Raw genomic sequence first — 26,943 nt, 5'->3', positions numbered from 1 at the left:
TCTATTTTGTCCCCTGTTTTTAGAGAATAATTTTAAAGATTATTCAAAATATGCCCATTTATTTACTAAAGTAAGCAAGTGGATGTTAACTTGAAGACGCATTACCTGGTTGTATGAATGGTATCCACATCTATAGCTCTCTTGCTGGCACAGTTCATAACTGAAGAGTTTGCATACAACTCCTGGTTGTCTATTTAATCAGACCCCATTGCATTATTGTCATCTAGTTTTTAGATGGCACTTTAAAGACCTTTAATGATTTCCTTTGTCCAGTCTTAAAGAAGTATTATATTAACTAACACCAGACCCCAGATGAGAATATCAAAGTGGAAGAGGCCATACATCCCTCTCCCCTGTAAAAAGGAAGATAACTTTAGTTCACTAAATGTGTCACCCCTATTTGACTTTCAGCTTCTGGAAATTCTCTTGTCTAAATTCTTGTCCACCTACATTTGATCTTAGATGTTTCTTCAGCTTAGTCCATTCTCTCTCTTCCTCTAGCTAACTTCCCTTCATGTCTAGTACACACTAAGCTTTCCTAAACAATATCCAAATTAGGTAATGTTTCCAGGTACACTCCTGGCACTCCATATTATCCAATCAGAGTATTTATTACACTATTTTCATTTTAATTTACTTAGCTTTCTCACTTTTGAAATGGTAAACTATGAGAGAGGACAGATATCATGTCTGCTTATTTCATTGTTCTACCCCTAGAACAGTGTCTGCTGCAGAGCGTTCAATAAATACTTGTTGAATAAGTGAGTGACAGAGGATCCATTGGACTTCACACTGATTAACTTGATTATGCAAATAGTGTTATGAATACAGTTTACTCGCTTTTCTTATCCTACCATTCAACTACTTCTCGTTCAATTTTGCACCCTCACAGCCTACCATAATCACACAAAATAGGTCCCTCACTTCAACTCTGGAAAATTTAAATATGTGTCCCATATTTAAATATTTTCAAATTAGATGAAGACTCCCACCAAACAAACTTAGGGAAGCCATAGGCACTACACACTGGTGAAAGATGGTCTGAAAGGAAGGACACAGCTATATGTGAGAAAATGAATAGCACTTTCCTCACGCACCTTCAAAGTTGTAGATAGAATAAAAAGGTTCATGGCTTTACATTTCCATTCTTTGTTGAAACTTCCCAGTTGTCACTAAGTATATATTCTCTTTCATCTTCTAATACTGTCTCTATCTTTGATCACAAAATCCTGAATAGAATTTTGTCTTTAGCCAGCATTCTCTTCCCATCTTAGTTACTGGCCTCTGATTGATTACTAAGCATTTTTCTCCTCGCACCTAAGACTAGAAATATTGTAATGACATGTCCTATATCTCTACATGCTCCATTTCCCCCAGCACTAAACGAAACGTAGGACAGGTTTTTCAGTAATATCTTGATCATGAAGTATTATAATCCATACCTTGTACTTATTTCATTTTTTATGCCAAATGTGTCTATGTGAAGTTCTCCCCTTTGCCCATTTTATGGAAAGGAATATCCATGGTTTGTTCATGGGTCACAGAAGGACTGTTGTAAGACCCAATCCAAAAGGCAACTGTTCAAATCCATTATGTATTTCTGCCCCCATGGTGTATAGGGTGAGTGGGTATCTTAGTACTTGCCCCCAGCATCCCAAAAGAACAATAGGACACTCATTCATAAATGCACTCACATATACAAACCAATGTTTACACATACAAAATAACTGAAAAGGCTCTGAAGTGGCATATCAAAATTTAATATCCAGATTTCTGGCCTCAGACTGGTATGGATACTCCTAAATCTATCATGACCACTTTAATTTTTTTATATCCTTAGCATTATAAATCTTGACCTTCAGAAAAGTCTCAAATTATTTTGAGGAGTAGTGAAAGGGACTCAAAATTAAGCTCTTAATAAACATAGCCTTTCACATCATTTTATTACCACGAATGTCAGCTCTAGATTCTATATTCAGAGTTTTAATCTTGGCCTTTCCAATTTCCTAGAGCCCACTCTTTTCCCACCTTTCTCTCTCCACTCCACCAGTCCCATTTCTTATCAGCTTTGCTCCCTATTGACTTTACCCCCTAATAATTGTACACTGCTCACCACAGGCTTTTAACTTGGAGGTCCTAGTCCTGGAAATCTTTTGCAAAAGCTGGGTAATGACCAGAAAATGCAGAAACACAGCAGGCAAAAAACAAACCGAAGGACAAAAGAAGCAGTCCTGGGATTAGTAAGGACAGACACAGGAACCAAAGGGACAGACATAGGCTCATGCTCAGAGTAGGGAAGAACAAACACAAAGCCTGGAGGAATGGAGTAGAAGTGCAGTGCCCTTGTCTTCTCCAAGGATTAGAGACAAGTTAGAACACAACAGAGAGACTCTGAACCAGGGAGACATGTGGGCTTCATATCCTGTGGCCCCATGACCCCATCAGTTTAGGACATGAAATAGTATTTAACAAAATTAACACTTTTCCAGTTTAGAAATTTACAACTCTGCTCATTAGTGGTGGCTTGGGAATTGTGGAATCAAGGGTGGTAGCATATATGAGTCTCAGCCGGGTCTTGATCTAGCTTGATCAGTCATTTGATTAACAAACAAACAAACAAACAAACAAACAAACAAAAACCTCTGTCAAGCAAGAGTCAGCTCTGCCATGTCTCCAGGCCCAGCCTAGAACTCTTAAAACTTACTCTACAGGAACTGTTTCATTATGTCCCTGAATCCTTGGCAGAGCTTATTTCATAGTGGATAATCAATAAATGTCTGTTGAAATAAAGGAATCAGCTTCTAGTCTTAGTTAGCAAAACCCTAGAGACATTTCTCTCCGTGACTGCCATCCCCCCAGATGTGAAGAGGCCTTTCTTTTCAGATACTTACCTCAATGTTCAGTCTTCCTGGCAGTTCTCTCCATCTTCCCTCAGTCATGAATCATCATTAACTTTGTGTTCAGTCCACTATTTAGAGTACAGCGTAGTACTCTATTTGTGTGGGGCAAATTAACACAAATATATGCAGGTCTAAAATCATAGGTAGCCATCCTGAGTACAGTCTCATCCTTCCAACAGGAAAACTGTCTGTGCAACCTCTCACTGGTCCAACGAGGAGGTCTATCTTCAATGTTTAGTGGCCAAAAATCTGGGATTTATCCCTTATTCCACTCATTCCCTTCCTTTGTGCTCTAACAAAATACTTAACTGCTCTGGAAATCAGTTTTTTCATCCATGAAAAGGGAATCATAACTTGGAAATTTTTTTTATTATTATTGTATGACTGTAATAATTTTATTTATTCCCATATTCAACATACTTTCTTTAATGTGGGAGATGAGGGTAAGGAAGATCAAATATATGGTGATGGAAGGAGAACTGACTCTGGGTGGTGAACACACAATGGGATTTATAGATGATGTAATACAGAATTGTACACCTGAAATCTATGTAATTTTACTAACAATTTTCACCCCAATAAATTTAAAAAAAAACTTGGAAATTTTTAATTTAAAGAAGAACTCTGAAGAATTAGTGAGGAAACAACTATTATCCTAATGTAGACAAAATAAGTCTCTATGACTCTCCATAATTTTCTCTCTGGTTAGATTGAGTTACAAATCCAGCCACCTTCCTACCATGCAAAATAGAGATTTTATTTATTAATTAAACTCATTTGTTTCAACCCTTGTCTTCAGAAAATATTTATTGAATGCCCATTATGAACTAGATGATAGAAATGCAATGGTAAGCAAGGCAGACGCTAGCCTGGTCCTCGACAACATAAGGGAGGGCATAGACATTAAACCACTAAGTACACAAGCAGTCACCTTATTAAGGTTGAGATAAGTTTGAAAACAAAAAGTACATTTGAAATAAAAAGTGCAATAAGAATATGTATGAGATACTAATCTTAATGTACAAGATTAAATAAGAAATATCTGAGGAAGGATTTTTTATTGAAGCTAAACAGGAATTGCCAAGCAAAAAATAAAGAGAAGGCATAAGTGGAAGAGAAAAAAGAAATTTTATGTATTTGGGAAGCAAAACTCAGTGAGTATGGTGAGGTACTTTCTTAATTTATTAACAGCAGTATCAGTCAGCCTCTTGGGGTCATTTTCTCAAACTCCCCCAAAATACAGGGCTACCTTCATTAAGATTCTTGAATTTTTTTTCAATTGAGTATGTAGAAGAGACAGTTGAGTTTAGGATAAATAAGACATGACTAAAATAATATACTATGGAGTCTTTAGCTGGATAGAGAAGGAAGAAAGGAAAAGTTAGGGATGATATGGAAGAAGGGACTTATGATGAAGTTTGAATATGCATGAAACCTTTATTGAGAACACGTGGTGTGTCAGGTAAGACAGGGTATGCGAAGATGCCTAGGACTAAGTTTCTGCTGTCAAGGCGCTCATATTGTAGGTGTGGATAGATAAATACATGAGCAAATAAGTATGACAGTTTAGAATAGTGGCATGAGTAAAGCAGCACCTGCATGTGCCTTTTCCGAACTGCTTAAAGGACACTACAGACATCAAAGAAAATAACACACACACACACACACACACACACACACACACACACACACACACAGGATCTTATCTTGTTATGCCAGTTTTACTCCTTACTTCTTATTGTTACCTGGTGTCCAGTCAGCTCCAACTCCTGGCAACTCTATGAACGAGCAAACAGTCTCATCAGAGGGTTTTCATGGTAAGAAAGATGAAAAAGAGATTGAGAAAAGAAAATGCAGCAGTGGTTTACGATTGCCTTCTGCTGCATAGTGTGTGCGTTCAACCCACATATGCTTGGGTGTAGCAAATCACCAAATGCCTACAAAATGTAAGCACCCTGCTGAGCTTTACTTCTTACTCCCAAGTAATGTAATATGTTCATCTTGGTTAAATGTATGACTTCTTTACCAGTGGAGATTTTAGGAAATAGATGTTTTTATCCTGGGGCAGTTTATTAAGAGGAGCAGGGCTGGCTCCCATCCAACTCTGCTCAATACATACTCCACCCACCCCAAGTTTGATTTTTTTATAAAATAACAGGACACTGAAGACTATCCCTTCTGCAATTGCTTGCTCAAAGAGTCAGGGAAGTGCAAATGAAGTGAAAATAAATATAAAAGAAGTGTAAGTAAATATAAATTGAGTCCTAGGCGCTGAGTATCATGGAAGATTGCTCTTTTCTTTAAAGTTTTCCATTCCCTGCAGTGATCCTAAGGACAGTACTTATGTATGATCTTGAAGACAATGGAATTACTGAAGAGTTTCAAGGCACAAAGGAACACAATTATGTAAATTAAAAAATGATTATGCTGGTTTTTATAGAGTGGAACAGGGTTGGAACTCCTTTAAAAAGATGACTTTCAAATACTCTGCAAGAGCCAGATAATAGATAAGGGCCCAGGCCAGCTTGATGGCCAATATAAAGGTGAAAATGTGATGTATTTATCTACTGGAATGACTTATTAGAAACTCAAAATCAAATATTCAACTCAAACATTGAGATATTCAGTTAATTTTGTTGGAGGGTGACTTAGGATAAGTCAGGACAGCCACAGGTTTCTGGCTTTGGAATTAATGTTTGTGGTGGTGTCATTTACCTTAAAGGAAGGCAGAAAAGGAAAAGCGCTGTTTCCTTTTCCTTTCCATAGAGGAAATTAGTGAGCTTCCAGGTCAGTTTTGGAGAAATAAAGTTTGAGAAGTTTGCAAGTCAGGAAGCAATTGAATAAAGAATTCAGAACCAGACAAGCCTAGGTTTGGATCCTAAATCTACTAATTGTTTTTCTGTAATCTTTATAAGTCTCAGTTTCCTTGTCTGTGAAATGAATGAACTAATTTTACTTTCTCATAATTATTTTTTATTTAAATATATTAATACTTGTAAAATATGGACCAAGGGTAGTGAAACTTTCTTGGAGCATACAACTGAAAATAGACACAAAAGATAATCAAATCTATGTAATCTGAGATAAGTAGGGAAAAAGTAAAGCAAATAAAGGACACAGGATGAGGGATTAAGAATGTGCAGAATCAGTACTGAAGTGTGAAGCAGTAAGTTTGATAGTTGTAGTAAAGAGAATTGATAGCTGCTTAAAGAGAGAAAGCAGGAAGCTTTTCCTTTAATTCAGAAACTAAGAAACACAGGGATGATTTGCATGGTGGGAAATATCTAACCTTCAACTATCTCAAATTCGCAATAGGAAAGATGTAAACTTTAGTCTTAGTGCTCTTCTATACCCATCATTAACTTCTTCATACAAGTGGTGAGAAAACTAAAGCAAGAAAGCCATTGATTTTCTATAAGTGTTGAAGATTTTCTTTCTCCCCTCTCACTCCAGCCTAGACTTTACATATGGGTAGAACTCTAAAATTAATAGGAGTTACAGCTTTATTTTTACGTCTTCCTGTGTTATATAAAACTTCACCTAACCAATTTTACCTAAATTTCTTCCTCAGTGGCGCTCCCCACTCATTGTGTCTTCTTCAAAGAGAAAAGGAGGATAAATCTGTCCTGGATCTGCTTGGTTTTCACTCCATAAACAATGGGATTTAGAGCAGGAGGAATGGTCACATAGAGATTGGCAAATAGAATGAGCACATTTCGAGGGACACTGTGCCCAAAGCGATGAGCCAGGATGGAGAAGAAGGCAGGTGTGTAAAACATGAGAATAACACAGACATGAGAGCCGCAGGTGCTGAGGGCCTTTTGGCGGGCACCCTGGGACGAGAGTTGAAAGACAGCATGTAGGATGAAGGTGTAGGAAACAGCAATAAAGATCACATCTGAGATGACAGTCATGAGAGGCACAGCAAATCCATACCAGATGTTGATGGAGATGTCAGCAGAGGAAAGGCGAGCAACCCCTATATGCTCACAGTATGTGTGTGGGATGATACGTGTCCCGCAGAAAGGTAACCGTTTGAGCAGAAAAACATCTGGCAGGATGACAGAGAAGCTCCTTACAACAATGCTTGCAACAAGCTTGATGATCACCTGTGGAGTCAGGATGGTGGTGTATCTCAAAGGGAGGCAGATGGCCACATAGCGATCAAATGCCATGGCCAATAGAATGGCTGAGTCCACTACAAAGCTGAAGTGAAGGAAGAACATCTGGGTGAGACAACCAGAGAAGGTTATTTCCTGGGAGCCATGCCACAGGTTACTGAGCAGTTTAGGCACTGTGGCAGTCGACAGGATGAGGTCTGTGGTAGCCAGCATAGAGAGGAAGAAAAACATGGGTTCATGGAGGCTGCGCTCAACTGCAATGAGGTAGAGAAGGATGCAATTGCCCACAATAGCCACAACATAGATGACACAAAAGGGAATCCCAATCCAGATGTGGAACTTCTCCAGGCCAGGTATTCCAACAAGGATAAAGGAACTGGGGTTGTAACAGCTCAAGTTATACATGTCTCTTCAGTCTGGGATCCACTGGTTTTTTAAGCCCTGAGGACAAATCAGCTGTCAGAACAGGCTATGAAAGACAATTCTATGCTGGTGCTGCACGTGGTTGAGGACTGCAATTGTCACATTCAGTGTTCCTACAGGAGGAGCACCTCCTGTCCCCTGGATGAGCTGGCACCTATAGAATTGATTTGTTATTGCCCCTTTTCTTTGCCATTAGCCCTTCATTTCTTTATATGTTATATATTTCTTAATGAATCATAGGAAATGGTTATTTTGTGGGTAAGCAATTCCATATGATTAAGCTTAGACAACTGTGTCCCTTTCTTAATGCAGACTATGTAGAATAGGCCCAGGTTCAAACGGGAATACACACGCACACACACACACATGCATGCACACACACACACACATTGCCAAAAATGTATACACATTTTAAGAGATGTTATCTTAATTCACCATAATCAGAAATGTCTGGATGCTGATGGTAACCAGTCTGAGTACCCCTTGTAATTGCAGAAGTGAAATATGACTATATATTGAGTATTACACTTTTAATACAGTTTTTTTCTTTCTTAAAATGTGTATACATTTTTTGGCAATGTGTGTGTGTGTGTGTGTGTGTGTGTAGTGTATATGTATGAAGAGACGGAAGAAGGTGTGTGTGTGTGTGTGTGTGTGTGTGTGGACAGAGAGAGAGAGAGATTAAAAATATTAAATGGGAGAGTAACTGACCTTTTAGAGCATATACTATGTTTCAGACAATGGATTTGATAAAATAAGCTGAAGAGTTTCAATAATACAGTAGACAAAAATAATGCAAGGGGGAAGACAAAGAAAGGACATTCCAATGCTGTGGGTAGTATGGTAGCTTTTGTTACATGAGGATTAAAATAGAATTTAGTTTAGGATGGATGCCTAATGGGATGTGAATATATGAGAATCATCTACCAGAAAATGCACAGGATCAAGAGAGCAGCATTCCTTTGATTCAAGCAGAGAGCACTAAGTTCAGAGGATGATTTATATCTTCAGGGCAATGCCCTAAACCTTGGAGAATCTCTTGTTTCCTAACATTAGTAGGGGACACAGCTCTACCCATCAGTCAGTCTGGTAATGTCTCCATAACAGATATCAGCTGCTGTGATTGGGGTAAAGCAAAGTCAAGCAGAGCAGATTCTCATCTCCTAGAGATGAAATAAAAAATAATAAAGAAGTTTTGCCTCGGTGTTTTCATTTGTGATCTGCAATACTTGGAACTAATCTTTGGGAATCTCTAGCTTTGAACTATTTTAAATAGAGCCTGCCTTTGGAGGTGCTTTTTTGCCCTGAAAACATCCTTTGAGATTTAACTCCATTGTGTGATCTATTGTATAAAGTATTTTTGGAAAGAGAATCAGTAACAGTGCTACAAGGGAGTGCAGCAATGGAGAGGCCCAGCACAACTTGAGCCATCCTCAGACCAGTTTTGTAGAGATTTAGTTCTTACCTTCCCCAACAAATTTACAAATCATCCAAAAAGCTTTTAAGGAACAGAAGTAGATTGTGTGGGTAAGTCATAACAGCTCTATATTTTTGCATTTGGCAGGAATCTGTAGTTTTGTGCACAAGGAGGGAAGAATAAATTTAGATGTAAGAGTTTCTGTGATATCTTTGCCAGAACCCCAGGCAAAGTTTTAAATAGTGAGCTTTTCTCATTTAGGGGATGGTTTTGTCATTGCCAGAGTCCTTAATTAGCCAAAGTGAACAAAACATCTACCTAGGAGGAATGTAACTAGCTCCCATTGTCTAAAGGCAGTCTCTGCCCCACACCTATAAGAATGTGACATCTCCAAGTTTGATGCAGACTAAACCACAGGCACTGAGCTTATTAGAATAACCATAATGACAGAATTCATTAAATCCTCCCTAAAAGGATGGTGTCATCATCTCCTGTGACATGAAAAGCAGGTAGACTGAGAAAGCCCCAAATGTCTCTATAATTTAGGCTAGAGTGCAGCTCAGTCTCTTGGAGCGCAGACTCACTGCTGCCTGATGAGAAGCACATTTCCTCAGAGTCACAGGAAATAAATTTAAGCGGGGGATCAGGGGAAATAAATCACTAATCATTAAAACTACAAAGGGAGAGTCAAAAGAAAACATCCAAATCAAGGTCTGCTGCCTCAGTCAAAACCTATTCTGACTTCAGTTCTTTTACTCAAATTGCTCTCCTTTCCTGCTGAATACCCTGCTGTATTACTGGCCACTTTAGTTGGTCTACAATTGAAATCAATAGTTTTCTGCCGGGATCTGTCAACTTATGGAATCATTGCTGTCAGAAGAACCTGTAGGGTTTTCCTCTTCTTTGATTGACTGTAGTTTTCAACTCACCAAACTCTGTCTTCTGTCTCTTGCTTTGCAGGAGTAGTAGGAAGTATCTATTTAGAAGGAAACAAAATTTAAACTGCGAGAAGTTCTGTAAGAGGTGAAATGAAAACATTTATGTATTTTCTTGTATTCCCAGGAGATAGAACACAGATCATATGGTGCTCTCCATTTCCCATTCCCAGACAAGGGATGAAATCAACCATATTATCTCTTTTCCCTTGAGAATGGCTACAGCTTCGTAGTTTTAGTAGGCTGCGGAGATTAAGTCCCAAGGAGAATCAAGCTAGACAATTCAGAAACACCCATTTGAGACAAATTCTCAGAGGTCTAAATATGTTCCTATATATGAGATAGTCTTTAATTAAACTATTTGAATAAACTTGTACGGATACTGTAAAATACAATTAAAAATTTCTAGTCTTGATATTGGAAGATAAGACCTCCAACTTTTTCTTCAAAAATTTCTTAAACATTCATTGCACTTTGCATTACCATGAAAGTTTTATAAGCACTTTCTCAACTTTCACACACACACACACACACACACACACACACACACGCAGAGTTTTTATTTTGATTGCATTGTATCTATATATTAACATGGAAATACTTGATATGTTTATAATATTATATAGTTATATTATAAATATGATATAAGCCTCCATTAATGTAGCCTTCTTTTAATTTCCTCAATAATTGGTTAAGACACTAACTTGAAAAGATGTATGTCCCCCATGTTTATTGTAGCATTGTTTACAATAGCAAAGATATGGAAACAACCTAAGTGTTTATACATGGATGAGTGGATAAAGAAAATGTGTTATATATGTACAATAGAATATTATTCAGCCATAAAAAATGAAATCTTGTCATTTGTGACAACATAGATAGACCTTGAGTATATTATGCTAAGTGAAACAAGTCAGACAGAGAAAGACAAATACTGTACAATCATACTTATATGTGGAATCTAAAAACAAAACAAAAAAACTAAACTCATAGAAATGGGAAACAAATTGGTGTTTGCCAGAGGCAGGGGTTGGGAGGGAAGTGGGCAAAATGGGTAAAGTTAGTCGAAAGGTACAAGCTTTCAGTTATGAAATAAATAAAGTCCTGGGACTGTAATGTAGAGCATGGTGCCTATAGTTAATACTGTATTGCATATTTCCTAAGAAAGTTGCTAAGAGCAGATCTTAAAAGTTCTCATCACAAGAAAAAATTTTCTGTGTATTTAACAGATGTTAACCAGACTTACTGTGTACTTTTTTCAATGTATACAAATATTGAATCATTATGATGTACACCTGAAACTAACATAATGCTGTATGTCAATAATAATTCAATAAAAAATAAAAATATCCTTTTTGTTAAATGCAGAATACTGGCTTTCTATAGCTATTATAACAAATTGCCACAAACTCCGTGGCTTAAAACACCACAATTTATTATCTTACAGTTTTGTAGTTCAGAAGTCTAACATAGGTCTCACTGAGCTAAAATCAAGGTGTTGAAAGGGCTGCTTTCCATTCTGGAAGCTTGAGAACAGCTTTTTCTAGTATCTAGAAGCCCCCTTCCTCCATCTTCACAGTCAGCAATGTTACTTGTAACCTTCTCCCATACTCACATTTTCCTCTGACTCCTCTTCTGCCTTCCTCTCCCACTTTTAAGAGTTCCTGTGGTTACATTTGAGCCACCGGGTAATCCAAGATAATCTCCCTATTTTCAGGCCTACTGATTATATAATAGTGATCTGGAACTTAATTTCATTTGCCATGTAAACTAACATAATCACAGGGGTATAAGATGAGAACAGCATTTGGGCAGCCATTATTCTCCTTAGCTCACCAAGTTTCATAATTTGTAAATTATATTTGTGAAACTCACTATTCTTGATTCATTTTAATCTCTACATACTTGTATGTTAGTAATAGTAGGTATATTCAAAAGTCCCATTTTGTTTTATTAATGTCTCCTTCATTCTTAGTTAATATTTTACACATTATAATATTTTACATATCGAGGTTATATAGAAACCTGGAAATTGCACAGATGGACGAAGAAAGAGACTTGAGACTTAAAAGAAATGAAAGAACTCTATAAGAACTCTCTGACTCCATCAGAAAGAGCAATATAAGAATAATGGGCATACCAGAAGGAGAAGAAAGAGAGAAGGGAACAGAGAATATATTCAAACAAATAGTTGATGAGAACTTCCCAACCTTGTGGACAGAACTGGACCCTGGAATCCAAGAAGCAAATAGAACACCTAATTACCTCAATCCCAACAGGCCTTCTCCAAGGCACATTGTATTGAAGCTGTCTAAAATCAACAACAAAGAAAGAAGCCTCAAGGCAACCAGGGAAAAGAAGACGTAATCTAACAAAGGAAAGCCCATTAGATTATCATCAGATTTTTCAGCAGAAACTCTACAAGCCAGGAGGGAGTGGAACCAAATATTCAAACTATTGAAAGAGAGAAATAATGAGCCAAGAATAATATATCCAGCAAAGATATCCTTTAGATATGAAGGAGGAATAAAGACCTTTCCAGACATACAGAAGCTGAGGGAATTTTCTAATACATGACCTGCACTACAAGAAATACTAAAGGAGGCTATTTGACCACCATCAACAGGGACAATTTGTGGCAACCAAAACATAAAAAAGGGGAGAGTAAACGCCTGAACCGGAATACGGGAATGGAGAAAGTAAGCGTGCTGAAGAAAATGGAATACTCTAAATATCAAACTTTCTTTTACATAAACTTAAGGGTAACCACTCAAAAAAAATCCAGAACTGAAATATATACTGTAATAAAAGAAGACACAGATGGAAACATCATAGAATACCACCCCACAGAAATAATAACAACAAAAAGGCAAAGAAACAATGGAGACACAGCCTTACCAGAAAACTAAAGATAGAATGACAGGATATGCTCACATATCAATAATCACCTTAAATGTAAATGGACTGAACTCACCAATAAAAAGGCATACAGTAGCATATTGGATCAAAAAACTAAACCCAACCATATGCTGTCTCCAAGAGACATATCTCAGTTACAAGGACAAGCACAGACAAAGTGAAAAACTGGAAATTGACATTCCAAGAAAATGGTACCCAGAGAAAATCAGGTTTACTTATAATGATATCAGATGAAACAGACTTCAAGGTGAAAAAGATAACAAGAGACAAAGATGGACATTTCATTATGGTAAAGGGGACTTTACAACAAGAAAACATCACAGTCATCAATATTTATGCCCCCAATGAGGGAGCACAAAAATATACCAAGCAACTACTAACAGAACTAAAGGGAGAAATTGATTGAAACACAAGTATACTAGGGGACTTAAATACATCATTCACAGCTATGGATAGATCATCCAAACAGAAAATAAATAATGAAATAGCAGCCCTAAATGACACATTAGATGAAATGGACATAATTGACATTTATAGAGCACTTCATCCTAAAACATCAGACTATACATTCTTTTCTAGTGTACATGGAACATTCTCAAGGATAGACCATATATTGGGACATAAAATCAGCCTCAGCAAATTTAAGAAGATTGAAATCATACCAAGCATATTCTCTGATCACAAGGCTTTGAAATTGGAAATCAACTGCAAAAAGAAAGCAGGAAAAAACACAAATACATGGAGATTAAACAACATACTTTTAAAGAACGACTGGGTCAAAGAAGAAATTAGAGGAGAGATCAAAAGATACATAGAAACAAATGACAATGAAAATACATCCTACCAAAATTTTTGGGATGCAGCGAAAGCAGTTTTAAGAGGGAAATTTATATCATTACAGGCCTATCTCAAGAAACAAGAAAAATCCCAAATAAATAACCTCATGTTACACCTTAAAGAACTAGAAAAAGAAGAACAAGTAAAACCCAAGGTCAGCAGAAGAAAGGAAATAACAAAAATTAGAGCAGAACTAAATGAAATAGAGAACAAAAGACAATAGAAAAAATTAATGTGACAAAGAGCTGGTTCTTTGAAAAGATTAACAAAATTGACAAACCCTTGGCTAGACTCACTAAGATAAAAAGAGAGAAGACACTAATTAACAAAATCAGAAACGAAAAAGGGGAAGTTATCACGGACACCACAGAAATACAAAGGATCATCCAAGAATACTATGAAGGACTATATGCCACCAAATTCAATAACCTAGAAGAAATGGACAAGTTCTTAGAAACATATAGCCTTCCAAGGCTGAACCATGAAGAACTGGAAAATCTAAACAGACCGATCACCAGTAACAAAATTGAATCAGTCATCCAAAACCTTCCCAAAAGCAAAAGTCCGGGACCAGATGGCTTCACTAGTGAATTCTACCAAACCTTCAAAGAGGATCTAATACCAATCCTGCTCAAACTCTTCCAAAAAATTGAAGAAGAGACAGTACTCCCTAACTCATTTTATGAGGCCAACATTACCCTGATACCAAAACCTGGTAAGGACAACCCAAAAAAAGAAAACTATAGACCATTATCTCTGATGAATACAGACGCAAAAATCCTAAACAAAATTCTAGCAAATCGAATACAACAATGCATTAAAAAGATTATTCATCACGACCAAGTGGGGTTCATCCCTGGGGCACAAGGATGGTTCAACATCCGCAAATCCATCAATGTGATATATCACATAAACAAAATAAAGGACAAAAATCATATGATTATATCAATTGATGCGGAAAAAGCATTTGACAAGATACAACATCCAGTTGTATCTTGTATCCAGATACAATATTGTATCCAGATACAATATTAAGTGTGATTAAAACACTTAATAAAATAGGTATAGAAGGAAAATACTTTAACCTAATAAAGGCCATATATGATAAACCCTCAGCTAATCTCATAATTAATAGTGAAAAACTGAAGCCCTTTGCTCTACGTTCAGGAACACGACAGGGATGTCCCCTATCACCTCTGCTTTTCAACATAGTGTTAGAAGTCCTTGCCAGAGCAATCAGGCAGGAGAAAGAAATAAAATGCATCCAAATTGGGAATGAAGAAGTTAAATTATCACTCTTTGCAGATGACGTGATGCTATATGTAGAAAACCCTAAAGACTCCACCAAAAAGCTATTAGAAACAATCAACGAATACAGTAAAGTTGCCGGCTACAAAATCAATGTACAAAAGTCCATTGCTTTCCTATATACTAACAATGAAATCTCAGAAAAAGAAATACAAAAAACAATTCCTTTTGCAATTGCAGCAAAAAGAATAAAATATCTAGGAATAAACTTAACCAAGGTTGTGAAGTACCTATATGCTGAAAACTGTAAGACATTTTTGAAAGAAATTGAAGAAGACACAAAGAAATGGAAAGACATTCCATGCTCATGGATTAGAAAATCAACATAGTTAAAATGGCCATATTACCCAAAGCAGTAAACAGATTTAATGCACTCCCCATCAAAATCCCAATGGCATTTTTTAAAGAAATAGAACAAAAAATCATCAGAGTTGTTTGGAACCACAAAAGACCCCGAATAGCCAAAGCAATCCTAAGAAAAAAGAACAGTACTGGAGGTATCACACTCCCAGACTTTAGCTTGTACTACAGGGCTACAATAATCAAAACAGCATGGTATTGGCAGAAAAACAGACACATAGACCAATGGAATAGAATTGAGAACCTAGAAATAAAACCACATAAATATGAACAGATAATTTTTGACAAAGAAGCTAAAAACATACAATGGGGGAAAGACATCCTCTTCAATAAATGGTGCTGGGAGAATTGGATAGCCACATGCAAAAGAATGAAACTGGACTGCTGTCTGTTACCATGTACCAAAATTAATTCAAAATGGATCAAAACTTAAGCATAAGACCTGACACAATAAACTGCAAAGAAGAAAACATAAGAACTAAACTTATGGACCTTGGGTTCAAAGAGCATTTTATGAATTTGACTCCAAAGGCAATGGAAGTAAAAGCTAAAATAAACGAATGGGACTACATGAAACTTAAAAGCTTCTGCACAGCAAAAGAAACCATCGACAAAATAAAGAGGCCACCAACTGAATGGGAGAAGATTTTTGCAAACAGTGCCTCCATTAAGGGGCTAATATCCAAAATATTCAAGGAACTCATGCAACTCAACAACAAAAAAGCAAACAACCCAATTGAAAAATGGGCAGAGGACCTGAAGAGACATTTCTCCAAAGAGGACATAGAAATGGCAAACAGACATATGAAAAAATGCTCAATATCACTAGTCATCAGAGAAATGCAAATAAAAACCACAATGAGATATCACCTCACCCCAGGCAGAATGGCTATCATCAACAAGACAAATAGTAACAAGTGTTGGAGAGGCTGTGGAGAAAAAGGAACCCTCATACACTGTTGGTTGGAACGCAGATTGGTGCAGCTGCTATGGAAGGCAGTGTGGAGGTTCCTCAAAAATTTACGAATAGAATTACCATATGACCCAGCAATCCCTCTCCTGGGTATCTACCCAAAAAATCTGAAAACATTTATCCATAAAGACACGTGTGCTCCAATGTTCATTGCAGCTTTGTTTACAGTGGCCAAGACATGGAAACAACCAAAATGTCCTTCGATAGATGAATGGATAAAGAAGTCGTGATATATATACACAATGGAATACTATTTGGCGGTAAGAAAAGATGATATAGGAACATTTGTGACAACATGGATGGATCTTGAGAGTATAATGCTAAGCAAAATAAGTCTGATAGAAAAAGCAGAGAACCCTATGATTTCACAGATATGTGGTATATAAACAAAAAACAACAAAAGAACAAGACAAACAAATGGGAAACAGAAACTCATAGACACAGACAATAGTTTAGTCGTTGCCAGAGGGTAAGGGGGGTGGGGGGTGGGGGGGTGGGAGATGAGGGTAAAGGGGATCAAATATATGGTGATGGAAGGAGAACTGACTCTGGGTGGTGAACACACAATGTGATTTATACATGATGTACTATAGAATTGTACACCTGAAATCTATGTAATTTTACTAACAATTGTCACCCCAATAAATTTTTAAAAAATTACATCAACAACAAAAAAAAAGAACAGTCTCATGACTTGCAGGACAAAATAAAAGGAATAACATACATTTAACTGGAATTTCACAAAGAGAAGGAAAGGAAAATAATATATATATTAGCCAAAAAAAGTCTGTTTTTATAAAAGACATAATCTTAACTAGAATAATACAAAGAAAATCATACTCAAGCATACCATAGTGAGGGTTCTGAGAAAAATTTGACAGCATCCAAAGGAAACCACACAATAAATACAAGTGATGCTTATTGACCTCTAATTAGAGACCACAGCATCCAGAAGGAAGTAGAATAACATATTAAAAAAAAAACACTAAAGGAAATATATATATATATATATATATATATATATATATATATATATATAATGTACATATAAATATGTATATATGTACATATATATGTATATATATATATATATATATATCAGTTCACATCAATTAAAATATTTTATAAGAGCAAAATAGAGACTTTTTCAGGTAAATAAAAAATAACAATTATAGTCAAAAGGTTAGGAAAAAATAATGGAAATGTTCTCTTTAAAAAGTTCTTATACTGTATATGAAGTAGAATACTATTATCTGAAGATAGACAGGGATAAGCAGACTACGATATTTCTGTACTCAGCTGTGCAAAATGACATGAAATTCTTAATAAACAGGAAGACCTGAGGCCTCTGAGAACATCTGTGAGAGCACAGATGCCAATTGCAATGTATCATCAGTTCATTCTAGCTTTCCTAAACTATATTAAACACCAAAAACGTATACATGTTCCACTTTAAATATAAATATTATAAAACTGCCTGAGTTTGTTAAAGATGACCTCCCAGCATTGAAGCATGTTTAGCAGAAAGATAATTAACATTCACTTATCTGCTGTGAGGGCTTTTACCCTGTACCTTGAAGACAATGTGTGTCATTAATTTTGAATAGTCTCAAAAACTGAAAATACTTAGAGTCTAGAAATGTACCTGTAGAGTCTCAGTGGCAACGCACCACTCAGGAGAAAAAGAATGCTATAGTTCAGTTCCCACCCAAGGAGACTAGATGAGAGTCACCTTAGCTGAGTTCAAGAGGAATGGAGTGGGAGGGGCTGAGGGCTGCCACAAAGGTCAGTTTCCATTTTGTTTGTCTGTGATATCAGTGTATCAGCCTGAGGAATGTGGATGACATTTGTGTTGGTGTGGAAAGTGCAGGAACCAATTCCTCCCCTTCCGTCTCACAGTCAGAGCTGTGAGATTGTGGACTCAGCGGTCAGGCTGAATGCAAGGGCTCACAGCAGCTTGGAAAGGCAGCGCTGAAGGGTTAATTCAGGAGGGGAAGCTTTCAGGGGCAGTTCTGAAAGACCTGAGAGATCATGAATATTTCCACACCCTGATCCTCCCCAGATACCGCGGTGTTAGCTTTCTTTTCTGTTGTTGTTATCAATATGCCCCATGTAATAATGAATTTTACATGTTTAATCCCTATTCTCATCCAGAATTTTTGGTCCAGATTATATGCAAGATAGACAAAAGAAGTTACACAGAAAAACATTCTTAGACAACTTAATCATAAAGACACATCATGTTTAAGCGTTCGTTAGCACAAAAATGAATCTCCCACCCCTGTTGTTTAATATCCACTCTGACCCCTTATCTAATTGAAACTTTAGAAAGGGGTTGAAAGGGATAGAAAGCCCTTGTACATTCCCCCACAAAGACCAAGATGTCTGAATTGTAAAAGAAGGGTATAAAATTGAAGGAAGGAGGCAGAAAGCCTGATCACACCTGGGAGCAAATGACAAGTGTCCTTTTGGGGAATTGCTGCCTTGAGACCACAGATTGCTCACCTGAGACATGTAGTCCAGGCTGAGGTTGTCTTGTCTTCTCCCATCAGCTGCATAAGCCTCTCCTTTAATTATCCATTAAAATGCTCACTTCCCCCTGCGGTTTGCGTGTGATTTGAAGCGTGTGGGTCATTCATATGTCCCCTGATTGGGCCCACTGATGTGTAGCTTGGGCTGCAAATCCAGGGCTATTATCCAATGCAATATGCTCAGGATACCTGAACAAGAAAGATGTAACATTGTAGGGTCTGAATAATGTGGCTTGTGTAAGTGGGATGCACAGGATGGCTAGGCCAAATGCCAAGTGTCACCTGCAGTCAGGTACAGTGAAATGTCTGATGGGACAAGAGACTCCATGGGAGGCAGGAACATTCCCACCCTTTGGCTTGGGGAATCGGCCCCTGGGCAGTGATTTTAGCAATGGCCAGAAAATGACAGGTGGGACAGCCTTTTCATGCCATTTCAGCATCTTCTTACCGTCGTCGTGGCAGTCCATGTGTGTAGGCCTAATCTAAGATAGTGTCCAGATGTTCAAGGACCATCCTGTCACGAATTCAGGAGGCGATTGGTCTCACATCTGTTTGCCCTGGGGCAGAAGACACGTTAGTCTTTATGTTCAGTTGACAAGATGGTCTGTTCACTGACTATGTGTCCTTGGCCGAGCACAGGGGCCTCTCTGGTGAGCAGCTACAAGGGAAACAAGGCAGAACTGACTTTTATCCCAATGTGCCCTCTCCACAGGGGTTGTTTCAGATGTCAGTCCCAGGTTTTCCAGAGGCCCAATCAAACAGCCAGACCTGTAGATATAGCCCAGGGATCCACATGCTCCATGACGATGTCTCTGTTGGCAGCAGTTTCCATTGTGGCAGGAGGGTGAAGATTACAAAAGCTACATGGACAATTTATCCATACCGGTAATATATTCAGCGGTGGGGGCCATCACAATAGGGCTTTGTAGGGTCACAAAGATACCCACCCACAGCCATGCTTGGGAAAGGGCCTGGGTGGTGACAGAGATTCTCTCCTTGACCAAACTCTAGTCAGGCTTCTCTGAACTTCTCACTGGACCATGACATTTAGACTTCTGGTGTTCATCTCTGCATTGTCCAGTTTTAGCCAAAATCTTGTTGACTCAGTTTAGTGAAAATTCCCCACCCCCAGTCTGACATCTTATCACCCAGGCCTGCCTTCAGCAAAAATTATATTAGGTCAGTTTAGCAAAGAATTACCTTACCTCTTAGTGGTTTTCCATTCACTAACCTCTGACCTTGTTCCTTGGCTACAAATCTCCAATTTACTTTATTATATTCAGAGTTCAGCCTAATCTCCTTCCTCTATTATCAACTCCCCTTGTAATAGCCCACCCAGAATAAGGTCTTCCTGACCTTATGTTTTTAACAAGTATCCTGAATAGTTCTTTCTCTAACAGTGGTGGTGACTGCAGAACCCAAATCAGAGAGCATTCATTATCTTCATTATCTGTTTTCCCCTTATCTCAATACCAGGGATTAGGGGTGGGGGTGCGCAGAAGTCACGGTCACCTGTGCACCAATACCTAAAATGCCCAAGAAATACAATTTTCTTTTATCTCCCTACTGAACTCTAACCTTGGCTAAGAGCTTCTGGTCCCTCCTAGAGACAGAGGCATATCCACTTAACTCCTAGTCTTGTTAATTTCTGAAAGCTGAGATGTCTGGGCAAAAGCATCAGGGCCCTGCCATCCACCCCTAGGCCCATAGGGATGGGCAGGGGGAACAGCCCCTCAGGATTTGGACACAGTTTTCTGGGACAGAGGGAGAGACCAGAGAGCCTGTGGGGCAGTGCAGGGCAGACCAGTGTGAGCTGAGCCCAGGCTTCCCCTAGGCTGTCCTGGCAGTGCCCAGAAGGGTGTGGCTGTGCTGCTATTGCTGCTTGTCTCTATGTCTAAATTTCCTCTTTTTATAAGGACAATTGTCATATTGGAGTGGGCCCACTCTAATGACGTCATTTTAGCACCTATGTTTCTTAAATGGGGACAGGGGAGGGGAGCAGTGTGAGGCTATCAGCTGGTGAATGAGGGGACACCTGTCCATTCCCCTTAGATAAGATCACATCTTTAGCAGGGGTATCTATCTCTCCTTTTTGGACCTACCTCCTGTCTTTTGTCTTCCTCTAGAAACAGCATCTACTTCCCTATTTTGCTCTGATACTATGATAATTCCATACCATTTCTGTGGCTCTCCTCACCATTAAACAATCATAGTGCCTTTTCAGATCAGCTCTTCCCTTGGTCTCCAGCCTGCCAACCTACCCTACTGATTTTGGACTTGTCACACCCCATAGTTGTCTGAGTTAATTCTTTAATATCTGTCTATCTATCTGTCTATCTATCTATCTATCTATCTATCTATCTATCTATCTATCTATCATCATCTATCATTATTTATCCATCAATGAATCTACACATACATCCTATTGATTCTCTTTCTCTGGAATACCCTGACTAGTACAGAATCTAGGAATGGACTTGTACAGTCTTAATAGCAAAGCAACACTGAGAATAATTGCCCCACATTGAACTCAGGGAGACAGATGAGAGTTACCTGAGCTAAGAATGTACATAACAGAGGGAAGCCTCTGGGTGCTAAGATGAAGAAGAGACCTAGGTTTGGACAGTATGAAGAGATTAGTAGTCAAGATGAAGACTACACAGTATCATCATTAACCAAATGAAAGGACACTGGCATCCCATATTGATGAGTACAGGTCATGTGTTTATTCCAATGAAGATTTCATGTCCCCAAGTAAAGAAACTTATAATCACCATTGGGTGATGGCCCTAGATACCTGCTTGGATGATCCTATAGGTTAAAGGTTCCTTATGCCCTAAGAGTCCCCTGAATCCACCCAAGCATGCCCCTATGGATTCACATCTGTTTCATTGATGGCCTGGCACAGTCCTGGAGCACCAGAAATATGAGATGGCATGATTACTACACAACGGTTCAGAGGTTATATGAATGAGAAAGGCCTAGAATTGATTTGCAGAGAGCAAATCTACAGTTGGTACCCATCAGACTTTTTGAGTCCAGAAAACCTTCTCCGGTAGTTTGCTGATAAGACAGTGTGTAACTGGGAGCAACTGAAAAGTTTAATATTCTTTTCAGCAGAGGTTTTCATTTCTGGAGTAAGGAGCCTGTTAAAAAGTAGCTGGCCCTCAGTGTACTGATCTTTTTGTTGTACAAAAAATGCAGGTCTTTTTTTCCTTTAACTACGTACTTCATCTTGAACTGGAGAACTGGCATTCCAGTAACTGAAAAGACACGAACATCCCTTTACAGTCATTTGGCAATAATCCAACAGTGCAAATGTTTTGGAGTTTCCCCGCTGAAGGAGCAAGGGGTCCCAGTGCCATATCAGGCTTCCCAGCCCCAGATTCCAGTAGTGCCAGGGAGAGAAGTCCCCATAATTTCTGGTTGTGAAAACCAGCAGAGATTGTAGCTGAGACAAGAGGGTGGCTGGAGTACCAGGTGTGCCTCTTAAAGGAACCAAGCATGAACTTACTCACTGATGGAATCACTGGATCTGAGCTCCAGTGCTGGGACAGCAGTTGGAGAAGCGACAGGGACATATGGGGGTGGAAGGTGGGGGTGGGGAACTGAGTTGTCTGGCTTTAGGACAAGACCTGGAAGGACAGCTTTCTCCCACATGGAGGACCTGGTGGAAGCCATTGTTTCTTTGTTTTGCCCTCCCCCTTCCCAGTGTACAGACGCACGGGGCCACCATACTTGAGTCTCCATCAAGCTGGCTGACATGATTCTTTGCTATATCCTGGTGATTCTGACACCCTGCCCTGCCCAAATTTTGGGCACACTCAAGCCACTTCCAGTGGCTTTTTCATACAAACTCCTTGCCTTGGCTCATGCTGCAGATTTTCCTAGGGTGTCTCAAATGTTCACAGGACCCAGACAAGCAGAACCTGACTTTAGCGTGTCCCATACCTCTAGCTAAGTAGCCCTGAGCCCGGCACTAGTGGTAGTTGGCCTTCATTCTGACTTGGGCTCTCAAGGCACTTCCAAGCACAGTGCAGGCAGCAACTATCTGTGGATTGCTTTGTAGCTCATGCCAGGTGGCCTAAGGTGGGGCAAGGACTGCAGCTAAACTTGACCCACAGCGGGTTCCCTACCAGTTGGCAGTGGGGTTGGAACAACCAGTGGCGAGCTTTGGACCAGCTAGAGCATCATCCAGCTGCCACCTAGGACAACACACTCAAAAAGCAGATTAGGCAGGCACCAGTGGCCTGCTGAGGCAGATCCTGCTCTATAGGGGCCCCTGCACCACAGCTCCTCCACTGTAGTCACAGCCAGTCCTCACAACCAGTGAGCCAGGGGTCAATACCTCCTATGACATGCAAACAGCAACCAAAGCTCAACTACAACAGGAGGGCACACACAACACACACACAGGACACACCTGGAGTGCACAGCTCAGGTGACCAGGAAGATTGTGCCACTGAGCCCAACAGCACACCTACTACATAAGGCCACTGTACTAAGACTGGGAGGCATAGTAGTTTGTTTCTAATACATAGAAACAAACACAGGGAGGCAGCCAAAATGGGGAGACAAATAAACATGTCCCAAATAAAAGAACAGAACAAAGCTCCAGAGAAAGAACTAAATAAAGGGTGGTCAGTTAGCTCAGTTGGTTAAGCGTGGTGCTAATAACACCAAGATTGTTGGTTCAATCCCCATATGGGCCACTGTGAGCTGCACCCTCCTTAAAAAAAAAAAAAACAAAACAAAAAACTAAACAAAATGGAGACAAGCAATCCACCACATGCAGAGTTCCAACTGGTTATAAGAATGCCCAATGATCTCAGGGAGAACAAAGAGATAGGAAACATAAAAATGGAGATAGAAAGCATAAAAAAGAACTGCAAATAAAGAGTACAATAACATAAATGAAGAATACATTAGAGGGAATCAACAGTAGATTAGTTGAAGCAGAGGATCAAATCAACAATTTGGAAGATAAGGTAGCAGAAAACACCCTATCAATACAGAAAAAGAAAAAGAATCCAAGAACAAGGATAGTTTAAGAGGCCTCTGGGACAACATCAAATGTACCAACATTCACATCATAGGGGTACCAGAAGTAGAAAAGAGAGAGCAAGGAATTGAAAACCTACTTGAAGAAATAATGACTGAAAACTTCCCTAACCTGGTGAAGGAAATAGACATACAAATCCAGGGAGCACAGAGAGTCTCAAATAAGATGAACCCAAATAGGCCCACACCAAGACACATCATAATTAAAATGTCAAAGGCTAACGTCAAAAAGAGAATCTTAAAAACAGCAAGAAAAAAGCAATTAGTTATCTAGGGAGCTCCCATAAGACTACCAACTAATTTTTCAACAGAAACTTTGCAGGCCAGAAGGGATTGGTAGGAAATATTCAAAACAATGAAAAGCAAGGAACTTCAACCAAAATTACTATACCCAGCAAAGCTATCATTCACAATCGAAGGACAAATAGTTTTCCAGACAAGAAAAAGCTAAAAGAGTTCATCACACCAAACCAGAATTACAAGGAATGTTAGAGGGACTTCTTTAAGTAAAAAAAAAAAAAAAAAGTAAAAAATATGAAAAATAAAATGACAATAGCTACATATCTATCAATAATTACTTTAAGTGTAAATGGATTAAATGCTCCAAAACAGGATCGTTGAATGGACAAGAAAACAAGACCCATACATATGCTGCCTATAAGAAACTCACTTCAGATCAAAAGACACACACAGACTGAAAGAAATTAAAGGGATGGGGAAAAGATATTTCACGAAAATGGAAATGAAAATACAAAGCTGTGGTAGCAATACTTATACTAGACAAAACAAACTTTAAAACAAAGACTATAACAAGTGACAAAGAGGGACCCAGTAATCCCACTTCTGGGTAATTATCTTAAGAAACTCAAAATGCTACTTCAAGGGGATGTGTGCATCCATATGTTAATTACAGCATTGTTTACAATGGCCAATATGTGGAGGCAGCCTTGGTGTCCATCGATGGATGAATGGATAAAAAGGAGGTGGTACATATATACAATAGAATATTGCTGTGACGGAATGGATGGACCTGGAAAGAACTGTGCTGAGTGAAGTATGTCAGACAGCAAAAAACAGATACAATGTCATTTCACTTATATGTGGAATCTAAAGAACAAAACAAACAAAACAGAAACAAACTCATAGCTACAGAGAACATTTTGATAGCTGCCAGATGGGAGGGGGGTTGAGAATGGGTGAAAAGGGGGAAGGAATTAAGAAGTATGAATTGTTTGCTACACAGTAGTCATGGGGATGTCAGGTATAGCGTAAGGAATAAAGTCAATTATATTGTAATAACTAGGTATATTGTCAGGTGGGTACTAGATTTATTGAGGTAATAGATGGGAGGGGGTTTGGGGGACAGGGTGAAAAGGGTGATGGTATTAAGAAGTACAAATTGGTAGTTACAAAATAGTCACAGGTATGTAAAGTAAAGCATAGGGAATATAGTCAATAATATGGTAATAACCATGTATAGTGCCAGCTGGGTACTAGACTAGTCAGAGGGATTACTTCTTAAGTTATATAAATGTCTAACCACTATGCTCTACACCTGAAATTAATATAAAATAATATTGACTGTCAACTGTAATTTTTCAATTACAGTTGGAATAAGAGGTTCAAATTTCAATGTATAAAACAAGTAAGTCATGGGGATGTAATATACACCATGAGGAATATAATCAATAATATTGTGATTATTATCAGATGGTTGCTGGACTTATGGTGATCACTTCTTTAAGTATATAAATGTTGAATAACTATTGTGTATACCTGAAACTAATATAATATTTTATGTTAGCTGTATTTTAGTTCAAGTCTTTTTTAAAAAGTGAATTCAAGGGGCCGGCCCGGTGGCTCAGGCTGTTGGAGCTCCATGCTCCTAACTCTGAAGGCTGCAGGTTCAATTCCCACATGGGCCAGTGGGCTCTCAACCACAAGGTTGCTGGTTCAAATCCTCGAGTCCCGCAAGGGATGGATGGTGGGCTCCGCCCCCTGCAACTAAGATTGAACACGGCACCTTGAGCTGAGCTGCCGCTGAGTTCCCGAATGGCTCAGTTGGTTGGAATGCATCCTCTCAACCACAAGGTTGCTGGTTCAACTCCTGCAAGCGATGGTGGGCTGTGCCCCCTGCAACTATATAAACGGCAACTGGACCTGGAGCTGAGCTGTGTCCTCCACAACTAAGACTGAAAGGACAACAACTTGAAGCTGAATGGCACCCTCCACAACTAAGATTGAAAGGACAACTTGTCTTGGAAAAAAAAAAAAAAAGGCCTGGAAGTATACACTGTTCCCCAATAAAGTCCTGTTCCCCTTCCCCAATAAAATCTTAAAAAAAAAAAAAAAAGTGAATTCAAAAGCAAAAGAAATAATGCATCAACATTTAATCTAGACATCCCAATGAGTACAGCTTTTCTGCACATAAATGGATTTGAGATGTTTTTTAAACAAATCATTGCTACTTAGAGGAAAACTAAGGGTAAATTTGGCACAAATGGAGCAGCTCTGTGTCAGGTTAACTTGACATACAAAGGCTTGGAAATGAATGACTTCGCATATCAACTTTTCAAACTGAACTTTGGAACAACAGCACCAAAATCACCTTTCATATGCCAAATACAGACTTTTGTATATCAGCCAATGAGCAATTGCAAGCTTTCACTTGGGAAAGCTGCTTACCTCCAGTGGTTTCATTCTGTAGCACTATATCTTTGTATTTGCTGCACTGTTTATTTGGGCAAATATTTCTAGATTTTTCACGTGAATAAAATAATTATGCAAAAATTATGCAAAAGAATTATGCAACAATTACCAGAAAAAATAAAAGTGCATGGTATGTACCTTGGTATACACTCTAATGTTTTACTATAAGGAAAAGGTCTGACCGCCAAGGAGCTGTCCCTAATAATGGCTGTCCCCAGCATGGCTCCCTCTGCTGGACAGACTATGGAAACTCATACTTTTGAAGTTTCCTGATCCATTCCCAATAAACAGTCCCAGCCTCGGTATAAAACGTTCTATACACAAGATTGAAAGTGGAGTGGTCTTGATAACAGAGTTAAGGAAGTTGAAAAATGAGACTTCAGCAGAATCATTTACTGTTCCTCTCAAGGGCACGAATCTGTTGTATAGGACACTGACACAGCTTATCC

At 38.7% G+C, this 26,943-nt stretch overlaps 1 protein-coding gene across 3 annotated transcripts in view; it reads right to left on the bottom strand.

Moving 5' to 3' along the window:
• Positions 1–4,190: 4,190 nt before the first annotated feature.
• Positions 4,191–26,943, bottom strand: part of LOC109460420 (olfactory receptor 52H1) — a 24,677-nt gene continuing 1,924 nt past the window's right edge. Inside the window, exons 1-3 of one of the 3 annotated variants that reach the window (XM_074335908.1) lie at positions 18,699–26,789; positions 9,791–9,837; positions 4,191–7,462 (exon numbers count right to left, since the gene is read on the bottom strand). In XM_074335908.1, the coding sequence (XP_074192009.1) occupies positions 6,485–7,426 (942 nt within the window). In that variant the 5' untranslated portion in view covers positions 7,427–7,462; positions 9,791–9,837; positions 18,699–26,789 and the 3' untranslated portion in view covers positions 4,191–6,484. Of the gene's footprint in view, positions 9,838–18,698; positions 26,790–26,943 lie in introns of those variants that run through there. The other 2 variants (XM_074335909.1, XM_074335907.1) reach the window with 2 other exon arrangements.

This window comes from Rhinolophus sinicus, linkage group LG06, assembly GCF_036562045.2.
Source record: "Rhinolophus sinicus isolate RSC01 linkage group LG06, ASM3656204v1, whole genome shotgun sequence".
NCBI lineage: Eukaryota > Metazoa > Chordata > Mammalia > Chiroptera > Rhinolophidae > Rhinolophus > Rhinolophus sinicus.
The sequence above is the reverse complement of the archived record's forward strand: the minus strand, read 5'-3'. Positions and strand labels throughout refer to the sequence as shown.